The following is a 27,712-nucleotide window of genomic DNA, read 5'->3' on the forward strand; positions in this document are numbered from 1 at the left end:
AATTAATGCTTTACTTATTTATTTTTGCTCTTTTACAGGAGCATAAACATTTTGCAAGCAGCATGACAACAGCCAGATGAAATTGCATTCATTATCATTTATTAACACATCAGAAAGTATGGCACCTGGCAGGTGGAGGTTGCCTGATATATTTAAATCATCCATTGTCCTAAAGGAACATTCTTACTGCATTAAGATACTCTTGCGCTCTTAATGTTATTGTCATTTATCATTCATGTTTCACAGTACAATACATTTGAATAAAAAATAATTTGCCATGTTATTTGCCATTTCTAGTGTCTGTCCCAAGAGACTTACCCATAAAGCAATATTCTAGAGTCTGAACAATAATTAGAGTTATGCACTGATGCTTCATCATTTCAGAACTAAAATTTCGAATTTATTACTTGCAGCTTTAATCCTCACTGTTCTCAATGTAAAAATATAGAGTAGCCTAATAAGACCAGTGAATAGTTCCAAAAAAAATTTGCAAATGATTTATTCATTGTGTAGTTCACACTGAATAATCTGAAGAAAAATAGAGATGACAGCCAAAACGCTACTTAAAGAGATTTCTGCCTGTGAAAAAGATATCACACCTGCCATACAGGTACTATCAGTGTGTGCACTTCAAGATCAAACCGGAGTTAGAGATCACCCAAAGGGTGCGCAGGTCATAGGACACATGGCGGATTGTTGTACACATTGAGATCAAGGACCAACTTGTGCCTTGTGGGTAACGACTGGAGATGCCCACTCTGTCGAGAAAGAAACCACATGTAAGTATGTACATGTATTACAAACATGTATAATATACCACTGTCATTGCAGCATCATGTTCACTTGCACTATTCATTTGGTGCACATGTGTGCAAGACAAAATGCCCTTTCAAAGTATAATTGCATGATAATAATCATTCATATATTTTTATTAGCAGCAGGCCTACATGCTAAAATGTTGTGGATGCTTCAGGGTGTATTTAGAAACACAAACATAAACAAACAAATGAAAATAATAATCTCAAATGTTATTGCTTTACCTTTGGTACACCTGGCCAGACTTATTCACCACAAAAACGTTTCCATCAGTTCCCACTTCAACCATTATCGCAGCCCCAGAAACTAGTACCCAGCCACTAACTTGGCAGGTGTTTGGTATCATTCTCTGAAATAAAGAAGCGTGAATGATGAGACATCATAGTCAGTGAGTGAATGAGGTTAATAATCCCTAAATGATCCAAGCATTAAAACATAGAGGATTTCAATGGTGCTGCAGTGTCCAACCTGTGTGAAGTAGATGCGATCACTTGTGTCAATTCCCCAGCATCCTTTGTCTGGGCTGCAGCTGATGTACTTCATAACCCTTGACAGAGCAGTCCAGCTGAGGGTGCCTGCTCCACTGAAGGGTGAGGCGATGGTGTTTCTCAGACAGTAGGCTTGGGAGGAAGTACTAACTCCTACAAGTTGACCATCACCTCCAGCATCCACCTGCTGCAGAGACAGACCTGAAGTCCAGCAGAGAGGTACAGGTTAATCAGCAAGAAATGACTATTAACTATGTGCAGTCTGTCACTTTGGCATCTTTTTACCTAGTAGGTGAACTGGACAGCACTAAATGGTTACACTAACAGTGAAATTAACATAATAATAATAATTACCATTGGCTAGCAGAAAGTTTCCAGATACAAACTTGTAGACCCTGTTTGCAGTGCTTGTTGCCCAAAGTCCTGCAGGTCCAATCGAGGAATGCTTGAATCTTAGGGTGGTCATTCTGTACCAAGACCTCCCCAGCAGGAAGTACACAAAGCCGTTTGTGTCTCTTACAATGACTTTTCCCTGCCCAGCATCAATCTGCACCGCGTTATACAGCCGTGGACCCTCATCACAGCGCCAGGCTGCAGTAAAAACACAAAATTATCATTGATGTGAGCGGAAAACACATAATATCAGTTTTAAGAAAAGTAATCAAATTCAAATTTCAGTGACCTACCACAACCAGTGGCCAAGTAACACAGCAACAGCAAAAAGGCTGCTTTCATGTTGTCTCTGCAAGTCTGCAGCCAGCACTGAACCTCTGGATGTAACTCTGTATGTGTGTGGAGCTGCTGTCCTGTATGACATCTGATTTATCTTGCTTTTATACTCAAGACCAGGGGTCTGAACCTTGTGCCACAGAAAAAGCTGGTTGTGCAGGGTGTTCAAGGAATGAGGAAAGTCTTTTAATGTTTAACTGTAAGCTCACATCTAAAGTATGCATCTGGTATGGTAGCTTTTGCCATGTCAAGCCTACCAGCACTAAACGAAAGGTTATGACCTCTGAAATGAAACCACAGAAGCCAAGCTTAGTGCAAACTTAACAACTAGTTTTGCTCTTTCCAAAGGTAACTTAGTCCACCAATCAGGACCTTTAAATCTCTGGATGTCTGAATTGTTGCATCTGTACAAAAACGGATGTTTAAAAGAAACAAATTGTGGTTTTAAGTGGGAGATTGTGAGGACTAACCTCCTGTTGTCCTCATTGTTAAATAAGCAGTAAATGCAAATGCATACAACACATTACAGAAAGGCACTGCAAATACAGAAAACAAAAACAACAACAGCCGTGTTTCCACAGGACACTAAGCTGAACACAGCTTGTACACACTTGTTGCTGCCACATTTCTGCTGACTGAGGTTAGCAGGTCATCTCTGGGGCCCATCTTCCTAATGTACTCCTGGATCTTTGTTGTTTTATAATGTCAATATCAAGTCGCAATGTCAATAGTCTCTATCTCCTCCTTTGGTCAATTTGTTATACCAGCAGGGTATGTGATGACAGGCAGGGTGCATGCGCTGATAGCCTGGACCTTGTTCTTCCCATTCAGCGGACTTCTCAGGACCTGCCTCACTCTTGCAAGTATTTCACTGTGGCTGACTTCTTTGAGGCCTCCTCGTGGTTAGCATTAGCCTGCAGGATCCCAGGGTATTTGTAGCTGTGCTGAACATTTGTAATGTTGCCTTCTGGCACATCAAGCCCCCTTCATTCTGATCATCGTCCCTCTCTTTGATACCATCTGACCACACTAATCATATCACCTTGGTGTATGACACACTTGATGGTAACTTGCACAACTGGCTTTGAGTTGATCTCTAGAGTTATCTTTCACAGCTCCACTGAGTTCTTTATGAAGGCCTTTAGTGTCCTGTTGATGTTGTACATTTCCAAGCATTTCCTGCCTGGAATGTGATTGGGCTGTGATTACTTTCAGCCCACAACCAGTCGTTACTCACTCACTTAGTTTGCTGTTTGTGTACGCATGTTGATTTGTGTGTGTGTGAGATGGGAAGCAGGTATTTCAAAATTGTTTATGCTTATGTAAGATAAGAGGAAGAGATCAGATCCTTTGAAAACCCTTTGTGTTTTGTCACACAAACTGTCTTTCTGCATCTTATACTGGCAACTACAGTTTACAGCTAATGCAGGTATCTTATTTGACAGAGGCGACTGTAGATAATCTTAAGCTGTACCATACATGTTTATCTATCTATCTAATGATTTTTCTATTTCAATTGTCCATTTATCTATTTATGTATTTATTTTTCTAGAGAGAAGAAATGGGAAATAGGAAAGCTTTGTAGAACAGGAGCACCCGTGGAGAACAGCAATAATCATGTTCATGAAAGCAAAGACGCAGTTAAAGGGGCAGCATATGACACAATGGGTTTTTGTTACTCAGGTTTTTATTTGGAAACAAAATTTAGCCCACTGTACTAGGCTTCAGGAAGCTCCTCCTCTGGTGATTTCCCTGCCAACACATGTGGGGATAATAAAATGATAAAATCATTTTTTTTAATAACATAGCCAGTGTTGGCAGATTCACTGCTGTTCATCACGACACAAAGATGTCTCATCATACAATGACAGCATCTGCACGCACAGCAAACGCAGACGATAAAAATATTTGTATTGTACAGACCAGTGTTATATAGAGATAATAACATTATCAATGGCACGTACAAAATTCTAACACTACATTATAAGTTATATTCTCCATTATTTGGTGGTATCGGATTGGAATGCTCCGCAACATTTTTGTCAAATAAGATTACTTGACATATCTCACAAATGATTTATTCTAAACCAAACACATACATTACACTAAGAGCTAGACTACTTAGCTAGCAATAACAGCTAAGCTAAAGGCTTAAAAGTCTAGAAAAGCTGATTTTACTTCTAATGTCACTCAACAAAACTTCTCATACAGTACAGACAATATATTATCCATGCTTTATTAACCTTGAAGGAAAAAGAATAACGTCCAGGTCACTGACCTGTCACTCAAAAACTCGCTAGCCAATGGGGGATGCATCCCTAAAAAAAAAAAAAAAACAAAAAAAACAAAAACAACCTGCCTTTGCCAGAAGTTTGTGTCAGAACTGAACTGCAAAAAAGAAGTAATGAAACTGCAAACCCAAAAATGAGAGCAAAAGTCTGATGAGTGACAAAGAAGCAGAGAGAACTGTAAATGAAGGGACATATTATCCAAAAAAAAGTTTACATGATTACACAATTTGTTCAAAGTCTTATTTTTGTTTGATATTTAATAGGTCCAGTCCAGGGTGAACCCCGCCTCTCGCCCGTAGTCAGCTGGGATAGGCTCCAGCTCCCCCGCGACCCTGACGGATAAGTGGTGTAGAAAATGGATGGATGGATTTAATAGGTTTTGTTGGATTATATTGTCATAACCCCGATTTCATATATTCAGTTGATAAAGACATGAATAAAACAGGTTTAAGGAGGAAATATCCACTGGCACAGTAATGTCTGTGGGCGGGGGCTGGCATGGCACACTGTTCTTGTAAATGAACAGATTTCTCATTGTCGATGTGCTGAAACCTGAGACGGGTCATGCCAGCATGAGAATTGTCAGAATTCTCATGGTACGCAATGGCATGCAAGAGCTTTGCTTTGTCTTGATGCCAAGAGAATTTTCTAAACTGGTTTCCTCATTTACAACATAAAACATGTGTTACTGTGCCAACTATTCATATGAGTACATCTGAAACAACTTGTTAGAGCAGCAGTTCCCAGAATATCTTTCAGTGTTGTTTTTTTTAAGTCTGGTTTTGCATGTGTGTCCGACACAGCATGCATGTCAGTGCCAGTCAACCACTAACTTCCTGCTTCCTCCTCAAAAAAAGTAAACAAAACCAAAAACATAGCAAGGTCTGAGAGAGCTTCTCGCCACTGCATCCACACACACACACACACACACACACACCATCTTAGACCAAAACAATCTACTTATATTGTCTAGAAGATTCCATCTGATCACTGGCTTTTGTTTTTACAGTAGTATGTAATGTTCTGATTATCTGATTTTACTCAAATTGCGAATAAACCTTAATATGTGAATGGGGTAATGCAATTTAACTACATCAGAGTGTGGCTGAAGAAAACCACTTGCTTATGGTTAGACGTAGATCATGATCACTTGGTCACATGAAGGCAAAAATCACTAAGCTATAATCGTTCAGAAAAAGCTAACATTGATTACTAGTACCAAACTAGTCCTGCACAAGGACCCTAATACAGCATACTGTGGTCACAATTAGAGAGCCAGTCTTTTTAGTCTAAAGTATCACTGAGCTGCAGTGACACAACAAATTATGAACATAGCTTGCAGTCATCTTCTTCACTCCCCTTGCAGTGACATTGCCACACCTTCCTCTCATTGCCATGAAAGTACGTAAAGCTGTTGCCCCTGTGCTTAGTGCAAAATTAAATAAAAAAAAAGGCAGGGGGAAAGGGAAAGTAGGACCTGTGGAAGCTTGGGCACATAGCTGGAAAACAGGTTGAGGCTTGGCCTGGAAGCTGGGACAAGGAGGGTGGGGAAGCAAGGCTACAGAGATAAAGGGCTTGCAGACCAGAGCCACACTAAACAGGACTGCAGGGAGAGGACAAATACGTTTACCAGAAGTAACACGACAAATAAAATACTAACTATTATGGCAGGAATGACAGGAGGAGTTAGTGAGCAGGAACTACAACTTGGTGAAAGTGGTGATACCGATAGAGGCTTGATCGCAATGATGAGATGTAGCTGGTGTGGCTCTGGTCTGTGTCCAGAACACCTGTGGAAAATTACACACACACACACACACACGCACGCACAGTTTTTTGTTCATTTGATCACTACAGATCAATACAATGCTTTAGAACAATACAGGACTACTCATTGTTGTCATTTGATGGATCTGTTGGCCTTAACTGCAAGAAAATATCTGTGTTTACCAAATAAGTATCAGGTTCCGACTCAGGAAGGACTCACACGTGGAGCACGTGTGAATAAACGCAGACTTTATTAATATCAACCTGGACTTCCCCAAGGCAGAGTGAAATTAACACAAAGGCTATGAAATTACTCCTATAGAAGGTCTCCTCTATTAAGAGACACTCCACTATGAAACATTAATTATCTCAAAGGAGATAAAAACAAAAGGCTATGAAAATTACTAAAGAAAAGAGCTACTACTCTAAAGAACTAAAAATCACTCCAAAAGGAGGCAAAAATAAGACTAGGGAAAATAACAAAGAACGAAAAAAATCACTCTAGAAGAGGATACTCTAACTGTGAAAATATATGATCTAAAAGGAAACCAAAAATCACTCCTACAGAGGACAAATAAACAATAGACTACCTAGAAATCCTCAACTAAGGCAAACTTACACTATGAAAGATACAATGAAAAATCACTCTAAAAGAGGAAAAAACAGCAACAGAAATCAAGGCAAAGACAAGGCTGTGGCAAAGGAAAGGCTGGCGTGATCACACAAAGACGAAACACACTGGCACAAGACAAGGGAAACGCAGAGTATTTGAACACATGGAGGTAATGGGGGACAGGTGGACACAATCGGGTAATCGGGGAGACAATCAGACTGGAGACACATGAGGAAGGGCAAGTGACCTGAAAGGAGAGGAGAGTTACTTTTCAGAGAAAAACAGGAAATGACGAGACAAAAAACCCAAACCAAGACAAGACCTCACCACCATGTGACAATAAGAAATCTTTTGTTTTTGGCAGCATTTTGAGACTTAACTCGGAATCTTCTCATTTCCCACAATGCTGCCAGATATTAAGGAGCACCCCACCACCTTTACACTTTACGTTCACTTTAATTGTAATGAGGAGTGATACGCAGCTGTATAATAGCACAGCACAGCACAGCATAGCTATGTGCACAAGCAGGAAGTCAATTTGACAAATGCAGGTATTCACTGTTGAGTGGCTGGTATTAGCACTGATGATTCAGATATGAATTTATCTTTCATTTCCATCTCCTCTCTTTCTTCTTGTTTTTTAATGGATGCACAGTAACTGACATGTGAATGCCATCAGTAAGTTTGTGTTGGCTGTTTAGTAATGCGGGCTCCCGCTGATTCAGCACATAGAGCCCTTCGCCTCCTCCTCTTCCTCCCACAACCCGCCTCTTCCCGTGTGTGCAACATGCGGCATCAAGACGGCTTGTGAGTAAGAGGCGAACACTGAGACATACACCACATCATACCATCAGGGGAAAAATATTTCTGAGTCAACAAGATTTGATGGCAGTCAGGTCCATGATAACTTCTTTTTTTTAGTCATAGAAGGTATTTTATCACTGCACAGTTCTTCTGGTTGTCCAGGTTGTGCATAATTTATTCCACATTGACACTCTTCCCTCTCTGTCCTTTGGCTCCATAACTGAGTGCTCCATTTTCCTCCTGTCTCTCTGCCAAGACCCTAAATGGCATGTGGTAGCTTTACATTGTGTTTATTGGTACACAGCCTCACTTTTTACAGACTGCTGAGCAGGTATGAGGCATCAGGTGTAAACTCATAAATCCTTCAGAATGCTGCTCTACCTTTTATGGGGATATTAAAATGTCTACTGCAAGTTGAATGCTTCTTTACCTGCTTTCTCTGTCTCTGTTGGTTCTCGTCTCTGTTGTTTTTTTTGTATTTTAAATACACATGATAGATTTATTTTTAATTTCACTGACTCGGGGGTTTTAATATGAAGTGCTCTCTACCCATCAAAAGCAAATTTGGAAAGGAAAGAAATTGTAAATGGAATATTCTGATTCAAAGTTAACCTGTTCCAGAGTAAAGTAATATTTTTAAGATATAAAATGTTCACAAAAATTCATTAGTATTAGTAATTAGCCTTTAAAAATCCATACCAAGTGAGCCTTTATCTCCCTTTTCAAGCTAGTAGTTAAATCGCACATCTTTTACAGTCTGCTCTGATCCTGGCAATCGAAAGTTGCACACATGTCCAGCATTTCTTAGCCCCAGGGAATACCACTGTCCTCGGGGCCAGACGCTGATGGAGGTGCATACCTAAGCTGAGCTTACACAAAGCCTCAAGGACTTCAGGGATCCGGGGAGCCATGAGACGGATGACTCTATCCAGTGTTCAATGTTGTAAGCCATTTATCACAGAAACAGAGGTCTAACTGTGCCTAAGTATGCCCACATTCAATGGTATTTCACTGCACCGTGTGGCCCTTTACTTCACCTAGCCGTGTCACTCACCATACAAGTATAACCTTTTTAGCGTAAATAAGTTAGGACATTTAATGGTATTTAAGACTGCGGTATGTAATAATTAAAAGTTTTGCACTAGTGATAATCATTCAAATGTTGTCTGTTGTAAGGAGAGGAGATGCCAGGAGCAGAGGGTATACTGAAGTTAGTAATCTACATAGGTTGAGCTGACCTACCTTTCAAAAATGAACATCTCAGACAGCATAAAATAATATCAGACGTGATACTAAAACTGACTAAAACTGAACTGTGGCTTTTAAAGGGTGCATAATGAGCACAAACATCTGTTCACCTTCACCAAAGCCATTCTCGCACTGAAACCTCGCACTGGACAGACCGCCAAATCATGAAACAAACACAACCATTATGATTTATTGATGCAAAGTATATGAAAATAAGGAGGAACAGTTAAAACTCATTGATTATATGTGGCCAAAGTTCAAGCACATGTCACAAATACACACAAATGCAAATTTCACTTTTTCGTTTCCCGGTTTCGAGTCAGATCCTGGTTTTGATATCTGCTGGACAGCCAGGGTATGGCATTTACTATGTGAGTGTGCATATCCCTGTTCACGTGATTCTGATAATATACAGGACTGCGATCTGGTCATTGGCTAAGCAGCTCTTGTCTAAATGAAGTTTAGGAACAAGACCACATCATTCTTCCTCCCTATGCAGACTTTCTTAGGTGACTCTAACCCTCTCCCATCTACCCCAAATGTTTTAACAGAGCACTATGCAAGTTTTACAACGTTTGAAACCCTTTCCAAGAATGTGCATATTTTGTGCTGCTGCTGCCTTTATGTTCATCTGAGAGCATTTAATGTAGATTTAAGTTATGTTGAATATGCTAACATAATGACACATCACCAAGTCCAAACATTTCAGTAAGTTGTTACAAAAAATGACAAACCTACTGACTGTAAATTACTATCACATTAGTGGAATGAGAAACAATACCAGCCTGACAAGTGCCATGTTCATAATGAAACATTTGACATCGCTACCAGTTAACCTTCTAGAAATACTTCTCTATTTGAACGGGATTTTATTGGTTCTGTCTGTGCCTGACAGAATGTATTTAAGAAGTAAAAATCATTTAAGGCCACGTTATGGACCCAGAAACAATGGTATCCATAAATCTTCCCATTTTCTACAAAGCTCTCCCTGTTTTAGAAAATAAAAATACATCTTGTTCACAAATGCCCAGCACAAATGGACAGAACTGCCATCACACTAACAGACCTCATATTTAAACATTTAACTCGTGAAAGAAAAAACATATGATGACCTTGTCAGTCATAGCTGAGCTGCTGCACCACCTGCAAACCATAAAGCATCGCAGAAAGGTACTGAAGGTCAGGGTAATGGACTGAGACAAATCCATGATACATACACACATACGTAATGAAGTAAATAAAGCAACCAGGAGAGAAATCAAGTACAAAGCACTCACAGGCTGTTAGGGTGTCATATTCATTTGAAACACTGCCAGTGAAGAAGAAGAAATGGAGTTTATGGTGTTTAGGTGTTAAATAGTGGAATGATTTGTGGCTTCATTTACTTGTTATCCTGAGGTAAATTGGTAATATCACAAAACTAACATTATGTAGTATTAATGAGGAAATGGTTCCATGTTGAAAATAAGACTAATGCAGGCACCCATGTGCCTGAGATCAAAGATTATAAAGATGAACTAAATGTGTCTATTAGATGCTTTGTGTTGGTGTTGTTCCTAAACCTTTTTAAGGCTACAGCTCAGGCAAGAACTTATTTTGTGAACTGTTTTTACATGCACCGAATTATCTTTTGTTATCAATTATGTAATGATTCTGGTACAGATCAGTGTCCTTTACTCAAGACAAATATTGAAGAATCAGCTACATCCTCCTCCACATAAAAAGATCCATTAAGTTTCTAAGAAATCAGTCCAAATGCTGGTGGTGTCACTATTCTATCGCTATTAAATTATGCAATTGACGTTTGATTCATAAAGATCTGTTAAAGCAAAAAAAAAAAACCTCATACTGCCAGTTTAACTGCCATAAGAAAACCTGCCAAGTGAGGACATTTCTCATACCAACATTATATGCTGCATTGCACCTTGTACAAAGTCCAAGGACTGTTTTCACGTCACTGATTTTAACACCAGGATGAAGGCAAACATTTAATACTTTATGCAAATTTATGTTTTCTCCAAAAGTTATAACTGTTATCATAACTATGATTTCCTGTTGTTAAAATACACTGTACTCAGGTAGTGGAGTCAAACTTATATTTTAATACCATCACTGGGTTTTTTCTGACCATGATTTGGATACAGCCTGTAATTCTGGTGGGTCCTGCAATATTTGACAGGATAAGACAAAACAAACTAAATTATACAACTGGTAGCTCATCTCTGCTGTTTCCTTGTGAATTTTACCTCTTCAAACCACTAAAACCTTTTCAATTATAGCTATCTGAGAGGGAAGAATGGCTTTGTGTTTTAACAGTCTCATTTGAAGGTGCCATCAAGGCCAGCCAAAGGAAAATATCTGCCCAAAAAGTAGTTTCTATGAGGACAGAATGTGCTGTCTGGTAACTACACATCACATTTGGCTGGTCCTTTGCTTTCAGGTTTATGTACGGTACATAGTGTCACCTGCTAATATATCCTCTCTCTCACCTCGCTATCCTCTGTCTCTATAACTCAGCGCTGTTTTCCTGTTGACTCTGTACCTTGACCCTAAATCGGACATGGCAGAGTTACATCCCGTCTATTGATAAACAGCCACACTTATTTTACAGGCTGCTGAGCAGGTATGAGACGTCAGGTGTAAACTCATAAATCCTTGAAGTTGCGTACCGTACATTTTAATGAGATCATAAGTTATCAGAAAGTGTGCTGTGGGGCTTCAATGCAGCATACGCTTCACAGACATCCACGTCACCCGAACCTTTGTTTTCTCCTCTCTCCGGGAAGCAAGCAGTCAAATTAAACCTTCTGACAGATTGATGCTCGAAGGTCACAGGCACCTCTAGCACAGACAGGTCCCAGCTGTCCTGTGGGACCTGAGCTGATGGAGATGCCCATGTGCCTTGGGGTTCCACAGAGCCTCAGGGTATATACCTGTATATGCACTAGAGGCTGTTCATCCATGAGTCAGGAGAATGATGACTCCACTCGCCCTATGATGTCAGAAGCCATCTATCACAGCAACAGAGGTCTCATTGTGATAAGTAACTATGCCCACACACAATGCTTCGTTCACTGCAGTGTGTGGGCCTTAATGCTTCTGTTTGTACAGGGACAAAGTTATTTTGGGTTCTTCTTCAAGTTAATAGATGGCCCAAACCGAATGAACCAAATGAATCTTTATGTACGAGTTAGCACTTTAACTCTCATTACTGCACTTGCCTGAGCTTTAAAGTTGCACTGGTAAATATTTTTATGTTAACAAATGAACAAATAATTATGTGTAATATGGAAATGATTGCTTGCAGAGACAGAAAATGATGCTGATTTACAGAGCATTTTAGCATCTTTCAGCTTTTAGTTTTGAGGCCCCCAACTTTGCTGTTTTGGTTCAACATTACTCTTATTAGCGTTGTTTCCAGCCGTAGAACTTACACTATCCACCCGGCACCAAACGGCAGAGAGTTAGCAACTAGCTAGTGAACATAGCTGCTAAGGAACCGGTCATTGATGAAGACCAAACTGGAGCTAAAAGAAGAGTGAATATTTAGCATACATTCATTCAGGGTGCCAGTAGCACATCTCTAAATTCATGTGTTTAAATGAACAAAGGAACTTTCAAGTTTCCTCTGAGCATTTAAATGCAGAAAAGAAACTAAAATAATCACTGTTAGGCTCCCAAACCTACCTGCGCTAATAGCACCTATTATCATTTAACAGATTGTTCCCAAGCCTGTAGCTTATCTCCTCTGCTGCTGAGATAAATCACAGAGTCACTCTGAGCTTGGCTTTGAAGCACTTATAGAATGCTGAAAGGTCACCTGGAAACACTTTCACATTTGCAGAAATGTGTGTTGTGAATGTGTCTGTATGAATAGTGAAGCTCTGGTGCTTTCTATTCCCAATCACCTGCTCTGACCACCTACCGAAGATGCTCTCGCAGCAGTGCAATAATGTTAGGTCTGCAGGTGCCTCTGACAGTGTCCACATAGGCACAACCACAACAGGCCCCTTTCCAGGCTGATGATAAACACAGGGTTTTAAAAAGGGCTATTTGAGCTATTTAACTATATTGTTCAAGGGGCCATATTTTCAGAAAGCTGAAGGCCCTGGGGCTGAACATTTCCCATAGCTGTTGTTCTTATGTACTCTTGACAGAACCAGCCACCACATGTTCAGAACTTTTACGTCACTGCATTGCAAAATTAGCCAAAAATAATATATAAATATATTGAATAATTGAATTGACAGTTTTCCATATCAATTTTTCTTTTCTTCAAGGTTAGTTTGTAAAATCCTGACTACAGCCTTGAATTAAGTCAGTCAAATTTTTAACAAATCAAGGTAAATCAATAAATAAATAACAGAAACCAGTGGAGGGAAAGAGGGCCCTCCAGTGGTGTTTTAACTCCAGATATCAGAGACTTTGCAAGGTGTGGCCTGTTTTTTCATTCGTGTGTTGTATAGCTTTAACTGCATGATATTTTTGTTCATCACATTATTTTAAAACATGAGAGTCAAACCCTCACTTTGGACAGAGTTTATATGAAACAATCACCTCACAGGCTGTCGATGTTGCCGCTGTGGAAAGTGCTTTAGAAGCTGCGTGTGACTAAACCACCAATAAATATTTAAGTTCCCTATTTTAATTATAGGGCACACTTCAAACCTCCAAATGCTAGGGGAGTAGCTTCTAATCTGTTTAATCAACCGGAGAGTCTTTTGATGATTTGCTAAGGAGTCCCATCTCCACTGCTGCTCCATCATCAGCTGTGCTTGAACGTCTGCATCAATTTACATCACGAACGCACGGGAGCTTGGATTAAAGTTCAGCTGTGTTTAATAAAATCTGTCTCAGATCTCATGTGTGATACCTGCAAAGCTTATGTAGAGCCAGCACTGGTGACTGTCACCGGCAGTCCCACCAACATGAAAGAGATGCAGCCACTCAGCTGCACCACTTATTAACGCTTACTCTTCGGTCCTCAACATCAGAGGTCAAGTTGGCATTTTTCAGCAGAGTATCTTTCATTGTAGCTGCAGTGCTCATGCAAATGTACTTCTGCTATAGCGACAGCATGAGATGAAAGCACTAACATTTTTGCCAGAGGTGAAAGAGTCCTGATGAATATTTCTGCTCTGTGGTGCAAATAAAATATTGCACCAATTTGTACCAAATCAGTCTTGAGACTTGAGGATGTAGAAAAAGTAACATTAACAGTAACAAACCGTTACATTTCATATTTACATTCCAGGCATTCAGCAAACACCCTTTTCAGATCAGATCAGATGGAAGACGAAGGTAGAATAAGTTTCAATTCCTTGATGCTTAGTTAACGGTTACAGTTTCTGTTTGAAATTTTGTCAAGAGTCAAAGTGGCAAGATAAGAGCTCCAGCAAGTGTTTTTTGTGAGTTGATTGATCACCAATATAGTGTTGGGTGAGAAAATTAAAAACGCAGGGAAAGAAGGCTTGATTGTGTGATTTTATAGTGTGAGTCGGCACTCGAGTCTGTGCATCCATTAGCTGCTGTCAGCACTGCAGAGCACCTGGCTGGAAGTCACAGTGAGAAACAGGAAGGATGGAGGATGGAGGTTATTTAAGAAATCCTCTCACATCAAACTGACAGAGGAGAAATACACAAAGATAACTAAAAACTGCCAGTCTCCATCCCCAGCAACATGATCAGAATATGAATCTAGACCAAAATCCACTCCTCTCAACCTAACTCAGATCTTATGCTATATGTTTGGAATACATAGTCACGCCCAGTTCTATAATGGCACAAATGCATGATAATAATCTTTTTAAAAAATTCTGAAACTTGTATTATTTTCCAAACAGTAATTAAATTAGTATTAGCCATGTTTGTATGGTGTCATTGCCTACAATGAGACAGGTATTACTTTTTGGTGTTGCCGAAAAGGAACACCTCAGATATCACTTCCTTCTGTTTACACCTTCTTCCAGGTTATTTACAAATGCATAACCTCTCAAAATTAACGTAAAAAAACAATATTGTTACCTCACAGCATAATGTTGTTTCTTAATAGGAGCAGCGTTCATGATCAACCAGTTGTGTAGTTTCTTCCCACTACTCTGACCTGTTTACTTTCATGCAGAATGGATGTAGAACTGTTAGGAATTAAGAGACCAGTGGAATAGCTCTCTACTGAGAGACATGTGACACCTTTACAGTTGTGGTGTAGATATAGAGTTGTGATTACCCTTGTTGGACAGAACAGCACAGCTGTGAACAGTGTATCTGAACACACTGTAAGGTATGTGATACTGTAGGACCACAAGACGTAGGCTACCTCAGCTGATGGTTCTGATGGGTCTGTCCCTCTCTGGAATTCCAGCGAGGGTTTCAGAGAAAACTCACATAGCATCCTTCTTCCTCTGATGCAAATGTGAAAACAAACGAAAAAAGACAAGACTAATGGTTGAACCACAATCAATGGTTCTAAATTTTCTCAGTGGTCTTAATTACGTAAATGTGTTATAAATGTTTTTTGATGTGTTTGAATGAAATTATTGTGTCCACTGATTTCAATAAACAAAGGAATAAAAAAATTGATTTTAATATTTTATTTAATGGGAGTCTGAATGCAAACGAACTGAACAGGTTTGATAAGAAGGATGCTCAACTTCTGAAAGTGCAGACACACAAAATTGCATAATGTCACAGTTTGACAAAGTCTTTATAGTCAAATGTTGCTTTTTTTTATTTTATTTTATTCCTGCTTCTGAGAAGTCTTAATCAACTTCTAGACCCCCAACAGCATCAGAAGCTGCTGGTGGGCACACATCTTAAGTCAGGTTGAGGAAGAACAGGGTAGGATGAGGATAGGTAGGATAAGATGATATGAGTGTGAAAAAGTGGGCCAGCTTAGGTGTAGCATTGCACATCAGTGTATCAGCCAGGGGTGGTGCCGAAGTTGCCGCAGAGTACCACGTTCCTTGGGGTCTATGGCCAGACACAGCCGTAAAAAATTTTGGCAGTCTGTAATGAAGAAGAGGACACAAGTGATTTAAGCTGAATGTTCATTTAAGGATATACTTAACACATTTATGTCGTGTCACATCAAATCAAATCTAATGGAGATTCCTCTCTCCTGGTTGGTCCATAGAAATATAAAATGAACCTCAGGAACAAACGCAATGCCTCAGATTTGCCGCTTTGTCATACACAAATCAGATGTCCTACCTTGTGAAAGTTCAGTGCTGAGCTGAAGCTGTTGGTTGATGAATCCTGAGGTGCTAAATAAGGTACCGTGCAGCATGCGGTACGCCAGTGCTCCCAGTTGCCATACTGTAGTGGGAACAGCCCTGTATTTTCTGTGGAGGAACCACTCTGGAGGGGCAAGTGTATAGGTACCTGGAAGACAGAAAGACACAATGAAGAGGGACTTTGAAAAACATGAAAATAAATATTTCAGAAACTGGCTAATGAATAGCAAGTCCAGAAGTCAGATATCATACCAGAGAAAGAACGGTGGGGTTTCTTCTGCACGTAAGCTCCACAGCCAAAGTCAATGATGCGGATACGTGGAAGTGTGGAGCTGACATCAACCAGGATGTTTGCCATTTTTAAGTCCCGGTGAAACACTCCTTTACGGTGCATTTCAATGGCTGCTTTCACCAACTGAGACATGAGGAGCTGAGATAGAGACAGAGAGGAACAGAAGAGCTGCTGAGCAAAGGGCTGTAAGGTGGTATTTACTCCTGATGCACATCCTGATTCAGTGTTAATTAAACATTTCAGTGAAAATAATAGAAGAAAAACTGCTGTCTGAAATTTCCAGGCTCAGGTTAAATGAAACAAAAAGAATCTGCAAGTGTGTAAGCGATTTTAAATTCACTAAGAGAAAACTGCTCTGGAGACAGCCTACAGGACCTGGGGCATGTTTCAAGAAGAGGGTTCAACAAACTCTGAGTTTAACCATAAACTCTAAGTTGATTTACTCTAAGATGGAAAACTCTTGAGTTTCCGGTTTCAGAACGGCTGATCTGAGTTAGTTCAATCAGTGGGTTCAACTCAGAGTAGGTCGACTCTGAGTTAAGCTTGTGCACCACGACTATAAAAAGCCATATTCAATGGAGCCCCGATACTGTGATTCACCATGGCAACGGCCAGTGAGAAAAAGAGGCCCACCCCATTTTTCATCCATAGGACTAGAAGTCATCATGCATGCATACGTCGAGCACAAGCTCATCTTTAGCAGCAGCAGCAACACAGCAGCAACAGCGAAGGACAGAGTTGGCGTGGGGAAAAATTGCTGTTCGGGTCAATGCACAAGTTGAGCATTTAATCACTCTTAAAGTGTCACAGGTGAAAACCGGTGAAATGGTATTGAACCTAAAAATGTATGTTCATATAGTGCAATCAGTCATGTCAGGCTTAAGTGGAACAGGCTTATGGTTGTACTTTACTGTAATAACATCTGACATGTTAAACAAAGTAAACATCATTCAGTGCTTATTTCAATATGCAGCAGATATGATGTTAGGAAGGATGAGGTTATAAATATATCTGCTTGACTGTAATCAGGATGAGACAAGCAATTCAGTCTGGGTTTCAAAATTCTCATTTCATGTAAACGCAACTCCCTGGAAACTAAAGCAGCTTCCTCATCTATAGGATCCTCAGTCAAAGGACATTTCAACTGTAATTACTCTGTCGGTTTCCACTAAAATGTGCGTGACCGAATGAATGAGGACATGAAGCAGCAGTTCGGCTCTGTAAAGGGGAGCTTGATTTACCTGTTTCGGGTTTGAGTCACCTTCTTAACCCAGCGTTTCCCTCATTTTAGGCCTAACTTACTCAGAGTTTTTGTCAAACCTGCTTTCTGAAACAGGCCCCTGAACTGATCTTCTGACTGACCACACTCTCACTCACACAAACATCCACTACCCAGCTTCAGTACCTTAGCTTCAGATTCGTTCAAAGATGGTTTTCTCTCACTGACGTATTTGGAGAGGGTCATGGAGGCAAGTGGCCTTTCCATAACGATGATCACCTCATTGTCCAGGTAGTACCAGTCCAGGAGGGAGACAGCAGCATACTTCCCAACTGATTCTGGTCCATCTGTAAAATTCTGCATGAGGTCCACTTCAAGAGGGATCTTCTTCACCTGTCAAGCCACCCCCCAAAAAAACACAACAAGGTTTTCATCTTCATCCACAATCCACTAACATGGGAGTTAAACTTTGGGATGATGGTGCAGTTGATGGGACAGAGATCAGTTAACTCACCATTACTTCATATGTCACAGCTGCATCTGTAATGTGTTTGATAGCCACCTGCAAGACACAAACAGTACGGTTTACACTTTGTTTGGATGTGCTGAATGATTAACTGTGTATATGTGTGTCTTAGAGAGGGACAGTGGATGTGATACTTACCGGTAAAAAATCTGTGAGGCGGACTCCAGCATACACGCATCCACCTCCTCCTTCTCCAATCTTGGTGAACTGCCGATACTTTGTCTCGAAATCATCTACAAGACAATACACATCTTGGTTTTACTGCAGCTCTGAGAAACATATGCTCACAATATCACTACCTCTAACTCTCAATCTTTGTTCAGGCATAATGCAAAGGGGAGTTCAGACACAGTCACTGCACCTCCCGCTATCTTGCTTCAAGCTGACAGTTGCTGTATGGTTCTGTTGTCAAATTCAAACGAATGACACCTGGTGCTTGGCTTAGCACAAAGACTAGAAGCAGGAGAAAACAGTCAGGATAGAAAAGCCTAGCCTGGCTTTTTCTAAAGTTTGTCTGTTTATATATTGTATGGAACCTTTTTGTTCACTTTGTTCAAAAACAGAAATGTAAAAATAGTTGTAAGGGGATAATGCATGCTGTAATTATTTCTTGGCAACAACCGGGTACTTTTGACTTTCTGGAGTTTTGACATCACTGTCGCCAGGGGTCGCTGCATATATGCATGGGCCAGATGAATAAAATGTTGTTTGTCATTTAGTTAGTCCCAAAACTGTCCATCAAGCAAATTGTCATTTTTACATTTCTGTTTGTGAGTCAATTAATCAAACAAGACACAATATATGCATCGGTCAGCTTCTGAGTTTTTCTTGGCTTGTAGCTGCTAGCCATTTGCCTGCTTCAACTCTTTACACTAAGCAAAGCTAATGGCTTCCTCCAGTTCCATACTTAGTCTATTTTCCAACATGTCAAACTATTCCTTTAAAGGACAGTTTTTGTTTAAAGTTACTGGCCAATGGAATCATATCAGCTGTGAATTTGGTTCTAAAAACTTTAACTAAACTATAAAGACATCCTCTTGATTTGTCAAACTCAGTTTGCTGGAGTTTCATATTGGGCTTGACTGCATTTCAAAGCCTACTTTTACAGTGTTGTCAAGGAAGGGCTCTGTTTACAGCCAGTACAGAGAAGCGGAATGATCAACCAGCGGCCAGTAACTCTTTCCATGTACATAGTGTGTGGGCATGTAAGAACTGCATTAAGATTTTCAACTCACTTCTGTTGGTGTTCACTTTGGGGACTTCCTCTTCTGAAAATGAAGTGCCACCGTTCTGCCTGAGCTCAGAGTCCTTCTGTCTGTGTTTGGAAGGCTTTCCACCAGTGCTGGTATTCCTCTGTCCAGACTTGATATATTCTCCCAAACTTCTGTTTGGCTCACTGGTGTTGGTGGTGGCAGCATTTGTTTCACTGCCAGCTCTGTGTCTCTTGTTGGGAGTCTCTGGTTGACTGCTGGCCTTTCTTTTTCCTCCCTTGTTTCTGACCTCGTCCCTAGACACATTGTTAGGGTTAGTGGAGTCTGTGGCTTCGCAGCTCCCCCTGTGTCTCTTCGTTGGTGTGTCTCTGTCAGGGCTCGCCTTCCTCTTGCATTTCCCTGCCCTGATTTCCTCCACGGACGTGTTGCGAGGACCCATTTCCACATCGTCAGCACTGGCCTTTCTCTTCGCACAGGTGTACTCCTCAGAGTTGGAGTCTGGCTTAAGGTTATTGATCTTGATTTCTACAAATAGGAATCCAGTAATTTGGTTATTGTCAACGTACAACTGTATCGTATTCTCTTCAGCCATGCTCACATTGGAAACATGGCTTTATCCATGATATCCTCACATGCACCTCAGCCTTTGTAATTTATATCATAGTGTCTGTGTGGCTTGATAAAAAAGTTGAAGATCCTTTGATCAACCAATTTTGTGATCCACAAAAATGTGATGATTCCCTTTCTTATTCTATTCAGATACATCAAAGTAAGCCCTATATGTATGCATGTTTTTGTGCTTAAATCTGACTTTGGTGAATCATTATTACTTGTACCTGCAGTACCACTACTGACTCGTTTTTTACAACAGTTTATAATCAGAGAACTTTATTTAACATTCAGCTTTTACAAATTAATATTTCACACTATTTCTTTCACCAGTAATGGACATCTCAACTTTTCAAAACATAAAAACTCAACAATAAGTTAAGTCTGATCAATTTTTTATCAAGACTTCAAATGTGTTCTACCAAATGGATGAGAAAACCATTAAAGAGATCTCCCACATATCATGAACAGTTTTATGCTTTGGTTCAGGCACTCACAACACTTGGTTAAGTCTGAGGAAAACTTGAGTTCTTGGGTAAAAATGCAAAAATCAAAAACAACTTGAAGCTCAAGTCAGAACAAAGATCTCACAGTCAAAAGATGGTCTGCAGGGACCAAAATGTTGGTTTGATGTACTGATTCGATAAATATCTACAATTTAAGAGCAGTGTTCAAAACTCTCCTCTTTTTTTAACACTTCAGATAAACAGCAATCTGAGCTGTGAAGAGCATCTGTTTTCTAGGACTTCATCCTTACCTTGATCTTTCCCAGGTGCCAGAGGGTCTTGAGTCTGCTTAGACGTAGAGGGCATCATGTTGTTGAAATTATTTCAAACGCGATTTTACGCAAAAATGAGTGACTGTGATATCTGGAGCTTTCACAAATCAAAGTTTACGTGTGTTCGTATGCGTCTTCTGAAGCGAAGTAGATCGCATCACAGAATGTGGTGACTCTTGAAAGAACATTTAGAACATTCCAACTCCTTAATGCATTCTACCTTCATGAACATTCTACTGCAGGCCGCATTATTTAATTCTGTATTTAAGCCTTCCAATGTCTACATATTCATTAATACAATAAAACATGAGTGAATTTTCAAATACTTTCAATGAAATTTTGGTTTACAAATTAAAAACATCAATGACATCTAATATTGTCGTCCAGCGCAGTATGCAACTGTACGCACACACACATAAAGACTAGTTGCATGTTTGTCATTGGCAAGGATGTTTTGGATTGGTGGGATTCTTATGAAAAATTACATCAAACTAATTATCAAGTCCTTCAACTCAATGAAAAATAAATAAAATACATGTTTTTCATCATTAAAATTCTTTAGGACATATTTTCTCCTACTTCACATGAAATAACTGCCTCAAATGTATTGAATGCATTTGGGTGGGTAAAACTGTGAAGAAAAATATCCTGATGTATCAAGTAGGTTTCTGTCCTGATGTCCTGATGATTCCAGGCTGTGACAAATGATGAAAACAGGCTCATAGTTTCAGTCAGTTTGTCCATGAGACAGATGTGATACCCCCACACCACCACACACTGATTACTGCATGTACTGGACAGTATACCTGTGTTTTAACTCATTGCAGTTTGCTGATATACTGTATTGAAGCACCTCAGAGGAACAAGTGAACATCTGCGTGTCTGTGTCGACATGGTTTACCTCTAAGCTGGAAAACAATTTGCTGTTCTCAGATGGTACATTGAACACACCGGTGACAACATGTTTCTCTGTACAGGGAAGCCTCTACATAAAATCATTCAATGCAGAAGTGGCAAAAAACTCCTATGAAATATTCCATATCCAACTAGACACGTAAAATTGAAAATTGGCTGCTAAAATGCTATTATGAAACAAATGCTGGTTAATATAGTTCATTTGCAACATTAGGGGTTTTAGTTGACATTATATTAACATGCTGTAGGGATGTGAACATCCACAAATTACATAGGACTTTTATCTGACAGCGGTAGATACTATGCTACATTGCTAGTTACTTTTCTATTTAGGTTTTACAGTAAAAATAAAGCATAGCTTGTAAAATATGACAAATAATTAGATTCACAAGCAGTTTCCTTTTCATCTTGTGACTTCTTACAAAAAACAATCACTTTCTGGTTGGGAGAATCTGCACAGACATTTGTGCAAGAGATTGTGAAAAATCTCTGTGAGAGATTTCGAGATTTATTCTCTCTGAAGATGCAAGAATCAGGTACTTAGGTTTGACAAAATACAGCTGCAATACAAGTTAAGAGGAAACATATTTAATACAAACCCACCCAAGCGCAGCCAGGCCACACTGCAACAGCTGCTGCTATTTGGTATTCAGTGTGGAAAACCTGTTGAGGAAATGTGTTGAGAAATAGGAGCCTCACTGAGGATCCATTTCAGTGCAGCATTAGGCTGAATTCAGCATCCTGCAGGCTTTCAACTCTCTCCATTACCCATACATCACACCTGTGAACCCTAACAAGCAGCTGGCTGGCCGACTCAACGCCAAATTGCACCAAATTGTTTTTTTTCTGATATTGTTTGCGTCCTGCTTTCCAGGTAAAATCAAATCACATCACGCTGCGGAGGAGAATATGAAGCATTATCATTCCCATTCAAACTGAGGGGCTCATGTTATAGAGACCACCGCTCAAATATAAACAGGTTTATTTTCCATCAATAATACTTATCTGTGATTCATATTGTGTAATGTATCATCTCTGCAGTAATCCAGCCCCTGGCCTCCTAGCGTTTTCACCCTTACAAAGAAGGATGGATTTGAAAATGCATCTAGTGCCACGTTAGTAATGAAAATAACATTTCTAGCTTCTACTGCTTTTTACTGTAAATATGCTTATTTAATTCTCCAAGGTTTTTGGATGCAACACAAGCCTGAATGCAAATAGTTTTTTTAATGCATCCACAGGCTGTGAACCAGGATTGTGCCAAAAATAAATGTACATGTAAGCACGTAAGCATGTACAATCACACACACTTCTAAAAATAGAGCTAAAGTTGTAAGGTTATTTGGTAAATGTGTAAGACATTTTACTGTGTGGTAATAGTAATAGCTTTATGGTATTTCTATTACAACACAAGTCTAAAGAGGGATTTTCATGGTGGTCAAATCATCTCAACCGGTGAATTATGTACTTGGGCAGCTGTTTGCTGGGTGCACATCATCAGCAGTACAGTGAAGTCCCTACAGCATCTGTCTGACAAAATGATCAATTGTTGAACCTGTGGAGAACCTCAGCTCGTGGTTGAAATAGCAGAATATTGACTGAGAACAGATGAAATGACTCCGGGGTCATCAGAGGACAGAGCAGGAGGTTGATTTTTCCTCAGTCCTCATTTCTCCACATCTACAGCATCCTTTTCCAATTTCACTCCACAGTATGGACAAAGTGTGATGTACTGACACTGCTGCGAATCGCACCCTCGTATCAATACCTGTACCGATCTCTGTGTTTGCACCAGGGCTCTATCTAATCTCTATCCAATCGACAGATTTACATTTGCAGTCAGGATGAATGATTGAAAGTCAGTTTACGTTTTCCAGTTGTTTCAGGTGATATAGCGGACTGTGTGAAAATGAATAAGGAGGTCAGAAATAGGGGAGGGTTTTGTTTTGTGTTGTGTCTTAACTACACTACTGAAGCAGGACATGGTCTTTTTCCTTATATCATGTTTATAATGTATTACATTCTTCCTCTGTGAGATTTACTGTAAATAAATAAATAAATATTGCCACCATTGATCGATCAATCAAACAGTCAGGTGAAAAAATTCAACTGATTTGATAATCAATTGATCATTTCATTTTTCAAGCAACATTTGCTGATTCCAACTTCTTAAATGATTTGCTGCTTTTCTCTGTGTTCAAGTCTTTGTGTTTTGGACTGTTGGTTGGACAAAAGAAACAATTTAAAAACATCACTTTGGGCTCTAGCAAATTTGGTGAAAATTGCTTCAGTTTTTTTCAACATTTTAAAGAGCAAATGATTAACCTCCAAAATAATTGGCAAATTCACTGAAAATCAAAATAATCACAAGTGGAAGGTCTTTTGGTCTTTTTAAATAAAGACCAAATAGGTTCAAACATGTGTTCCACTATGTGCAGAACAGGCAACAGTATTCTGCAGCAGGATTCAGTTATTTGTTGGCAGTTGATGATAAATGGATTGTACTTAAATAGTGCTCTTCTAGTCTGACTGATCACTCAAAGCGCTTTACAACACAAGCCAACATTCACCCATTCACATAAAAACTCACTAGTGGCAGAGGATCCCATGCAAGGTTCCACCTGGTCATCAGGAGCGAAAACACATCCACATGAACACTCAAACAGCGATGGAACAGCAGCAGTTTGGGGTTCAGTGTCTGGCTCAAGGACACTTTGACATGTAGACCGCAGGGGCCAGGGAGACACTGATCTGTTATTCATCATAACAGAGAGCACATCTACAGTGTAGGGAAATGTATCACACAAAGCTAGCTTACGATCCATGATTATTTACAGTTTGAAACTTTGAACTTATATTATTACAAGATATTGCAGTAGGGCGGCACGGTGGTGCAGTGGTTAGCACTGTCGCCTCATAGCAAGAGGGTTCCAGGTTCGAATCCCGGTCTGGGCCCTTCTATGTGGAGTTTGCATGTTCTCCCTGTGCCTGCGTGGGTTTTCTCCGGGTTCTCCGGCTTCCTCCCACAATACCAAAAACATGCACATTAGGTTAACTGGCTACTCTAAATTGCCCCTAGGTGTGAGAGTGTGTGGTTGTTTGTCTTTGTGTGTTGGCCCTGCGATTGACTGGCGACCAGTCCAGGGTGTACCCCGCCTCTCGCCCATAGTCAGCTGGGATAGGCTCCAGCTCCCCCGCGACCCTGACGGATAAGCGGTATAGAAAATGGATGGATGGATATTGCAGTCTTTTTCTAAATCAAACAGAAGATCCTAAGAGCTTAATAACTCTAGAGAGGAGCAGGCTTTAAAAAAAAATGGTATGCAATCCAACCCCCAGAAAAAGGTGGAAGGCAGAACTACAATTGTGTACAATTGATAAAATATGGTTTATATCTCAGAAATTTGACTGATAACAGACAGGTTTTCTGTTTGATAGTGCCAGTTTGTTAATTAGTTAATGATTAGATGGCTTACACTTAGCACGTGATCTTTCTTTAACTCAATATTTTGGTGCAATGAGCTAAAGATAAGACAGTTTATTACTGCAAACCACATTTGGAGACAGTTCGTGATCAGAATCTCCTTCACTCATTATCATGACTGATTAAGGGAGAGGAAGAGAGCTGCTCTCATTAAATGACCACAAAAGTAAAACAACATTTCAAGGTGATAGTCACCTAATGTCCATCTTCATGTAACTGAAATCAAAACAGCATCAGGCTTCTAAGTGCTATTGATTCTCTGATAAAATACTTCAGGGAGGAAGAAATAGCAAAGGGGTGGACGGAGTAGGAGTGGTGTGCTGTTAAGTGTGCTATTAATCAAGAGTTTGTGTGTGTGTGTGTGTGTGTGTCCTGTTTTCAGAGGAAACATAAAGTAAGGAAAGGAAAATAATTTGTGCTAAATTCATTATAGAGACCTAGAAAAACAACATGCAGTTAATGTTATTTTCCACTGTGGGGCAGTGTTGTGTTTTCTATAGTATTATAATGCCCACCCAGACAGTGATAATAAAGTCAACTATGACCCATGACTTTGAACACAATTTGTTCACACTGTCTCTGAGAATGGAAGGTTGTTACATTCATAAGTTGCTGGCAGGCAAGATATAAATATAGAAGGATTTGGGATTTTTGCAGGGAAGGCAAAGGTACTCAAATCCTTTAATATCAAAACCACACTGGAAGAAACTTATATTTTTTTAAAAAAACAGTTTTATTTCAAGGTATGATTACAAGCTCTTGTCCAAAATGCCTGTAGGTGTTCTTATGTTGCTATGCTTACAGCTTAGCTACAGTTTAATCATAATGCTCTAAAACTGCAATTAAACCTTTTGTGCTTTGAACTACTATTGGATAGATAGATAGATAGATAGATAGATAGATAGATAGATAGATAGATAGATAGATAGATAGATAGATACTATAGGATACTTAAATGGTTCTTGTGCTATAAGCCAAACTAGGCAGCTCATGAAACTAATATGTTTTGGATACACAGAGAGGAAAATGAGATTTATTTACTTATCAGAACGTAATAATGTGAATATTTGTGTCCTCGCTTAGGTTGAGGGCTGCCCTGCACTAACTAAGCAGCAGTTTGATCTTTCTATAAATCAACCAAGTGGATCACAGATCTTGACAGCTTGGTATCTTAGGACTCACGAAGCTTTCACCGGCCAATCAGAACTGAGCAGTGAACAAAGCAGAGCTGTGACATTTTTCAAACGTTAGAGACCAGTGTAAGCAGGAGGAGGGGAGTGACTGTTGGGACCCAAACAGCTTCAGCTGACTCCCCAACAGCTTGATAAGGGCAAGTCACGACCTGTCCAGGTGAGAACACAAGGCTGGGCACAGCACAGCTGAAGGAGCTGGCAAAGGATAATTGGCAACTATTTTGCTAACGCTTCACTAGTTTTTTGAAGCATATGTGGCCAAAAAAAAAAAATCATTGGATAGGGTCATTAGCTAAATGTGTAAAATGAAGAAAGGAGCATTTACATTGCACTAATACTTCTTCCCTTTAATTTGAATTGATTTTTTTTCTTTAAAAGGCTGCTGGGCTTTTAGCCAATACGGCTGACATGAATTTGTATTTGATGGGTCAGTCATAGTGGAAGAGTCCTCTGCTGCCATGTTGTTTCAGTAAATGTGTGATTTCAGATCACTTCTTCAGATGTTTTTTCTGCATCAGTCTGATAAAATCAATATCTACATTTATGATGTATTCACATAAATGTAGACTAGGTTATAAAGAACGAGTGAAAACCCTGACTTAATATTCAAATGTGTTTCTTTTACTCCAGAGAATGTTACCCTTTGAAAACCTTAATAATTATAATATATAATATCGTTATATTAAAATGTATGTTAACTCTAAGTTATTTATGAACTTTATCTTACTCCACTTTTATGACTTGCTGTACGTGGATGACAGATGCTGTACATCCTCAGCAGACATGCAGACACTGGTTCTGCGTTTATGAAGCTCCTCATAAAGATTTTGGCACCATCTGGATAGTCATAAACACATAAGGGCACAATATGGGGAAAATGGAGTGGATCCCAACCAAACACACTGTAGCTTAAAGAGTCGCCAGTAAGTAAATACAGTGAGAGCTGGGACAACCTAAAAGTCACTATCTGACTTTATTGATAGCATTTTATAGATTCTCCAGGAATAATTTGTTCGATTTCTCAGTGTATGTGGAGCGTTATACTTTTATGATATGGACCTTCTTTCTGACCCGAATACTCAGAGATGACATTTGAAAATACCCAGAGTACATCATAGAAGTATTGACCAACTATTGCAAACAGTTGCAGGCGGTATAATAAGTAGACAGAGGTTAGAAGTTTGAAAAGTGAAGCCAATTCAGAAGTGTCTTGAAACCTGCATCTGTTCTACTGACCAGCAGGAGGTAACTCTGCTGGTTTCAAAAAGAAATCCAATTGCATGGAAGCTTATGATAAAATGAGCCTACTTTTCACTTGACTGATTACTTTGGTAAACAGTTTTCTATTGAGTTTATTATCTCAGTTACTAGTTTCAAGTCCTGTTCAATACAGCATGGGGTTCATTCTGTAAATTATGGTCCCATGTAAAGTAAGTGATGAAGCAGATTATGCTTTATGGCTGCCTTGTGATTGAAAAGTTGCTACCACGGTGTGTC

General features: G+C 39.7%; 2 protein-coding genes across 2 annotated transcripts; both read right to left on the reverse strand.

Moving 5' to 3' along the window:
• Positions 1 to 66: 66 nt before the first annotated feature.
• Positions 67 to 2,107, reverse strand: LOC124053725 (fish-egg lectin-like). The gene is made up of 5 exons (XM_046379159.1): positions 1,991 to 2,107; positions 1,659 to 1,895; positions 1,285 to 1,505; positions 1,041 to 1,165; positions 67 to 758 (listed from the first exon to the last, which is right to left on the reverse strand). The coding sequence occupies exons 1-5, from the start codon at positions 2,037 to 2,039 to the stop codon at positions 617 to 619; spliced, it is 774 nt and encodes a 257-aa protein (XP_046235115.1). The 5' UTR covers positions 2,040 to 2,107; the 3' UTR covers positions 67 to 616.
• Positions 2,108 to 15,582: 13,475 nt separating this feature from the next.
• LOC124053851 (serine/threonine-protein kinase pim-2-like) lies at positions 15,583 to 20,866 on the reverse strand. Its single transcript, XM_046379403.1, has 8 exons — positions 20,603 to 20,866; positions 19,261 to 19,761; positions 18,164 to 18,258; positions 18,014 to 18,061; positions 17,686 to 17,892; positions 16,241 to 16,418; positions 15,966 to 16,136; positions 15,583 to 15,761 (listed from the first exon to the last, which is right to left on the reverse strand). The coding sequence occupies exons 1-8, from the start codon at positions 20,658 to 20,660 to the stop codon at positions 15,667 to 15,669; spliced, it is 1,353 nt and encodes a 450-aa protein (XP_046235359.1). The 5' UTR covers positions 20,661 to 20,866; the 3' UTR covers positions 15,583 to 15,666.
• Between the last annotated feature and the right edge of the window lie 6,846 nt (positions 20,867 to 27,712).

Source organism: Scatophagus argus, chromosome 22 (assembly GCF_020382885.2).
Source record: "Scatophagus argus isolate fScaArg1 chromosome 22, fScaArg1.pri, whole genome shotgun sequence".
Lineage (NCBI taxonomy): Eukaryota > Metazoa > Chordata > Actinopteri > Scatophagidae > Scatophagus > Scatophagus argus.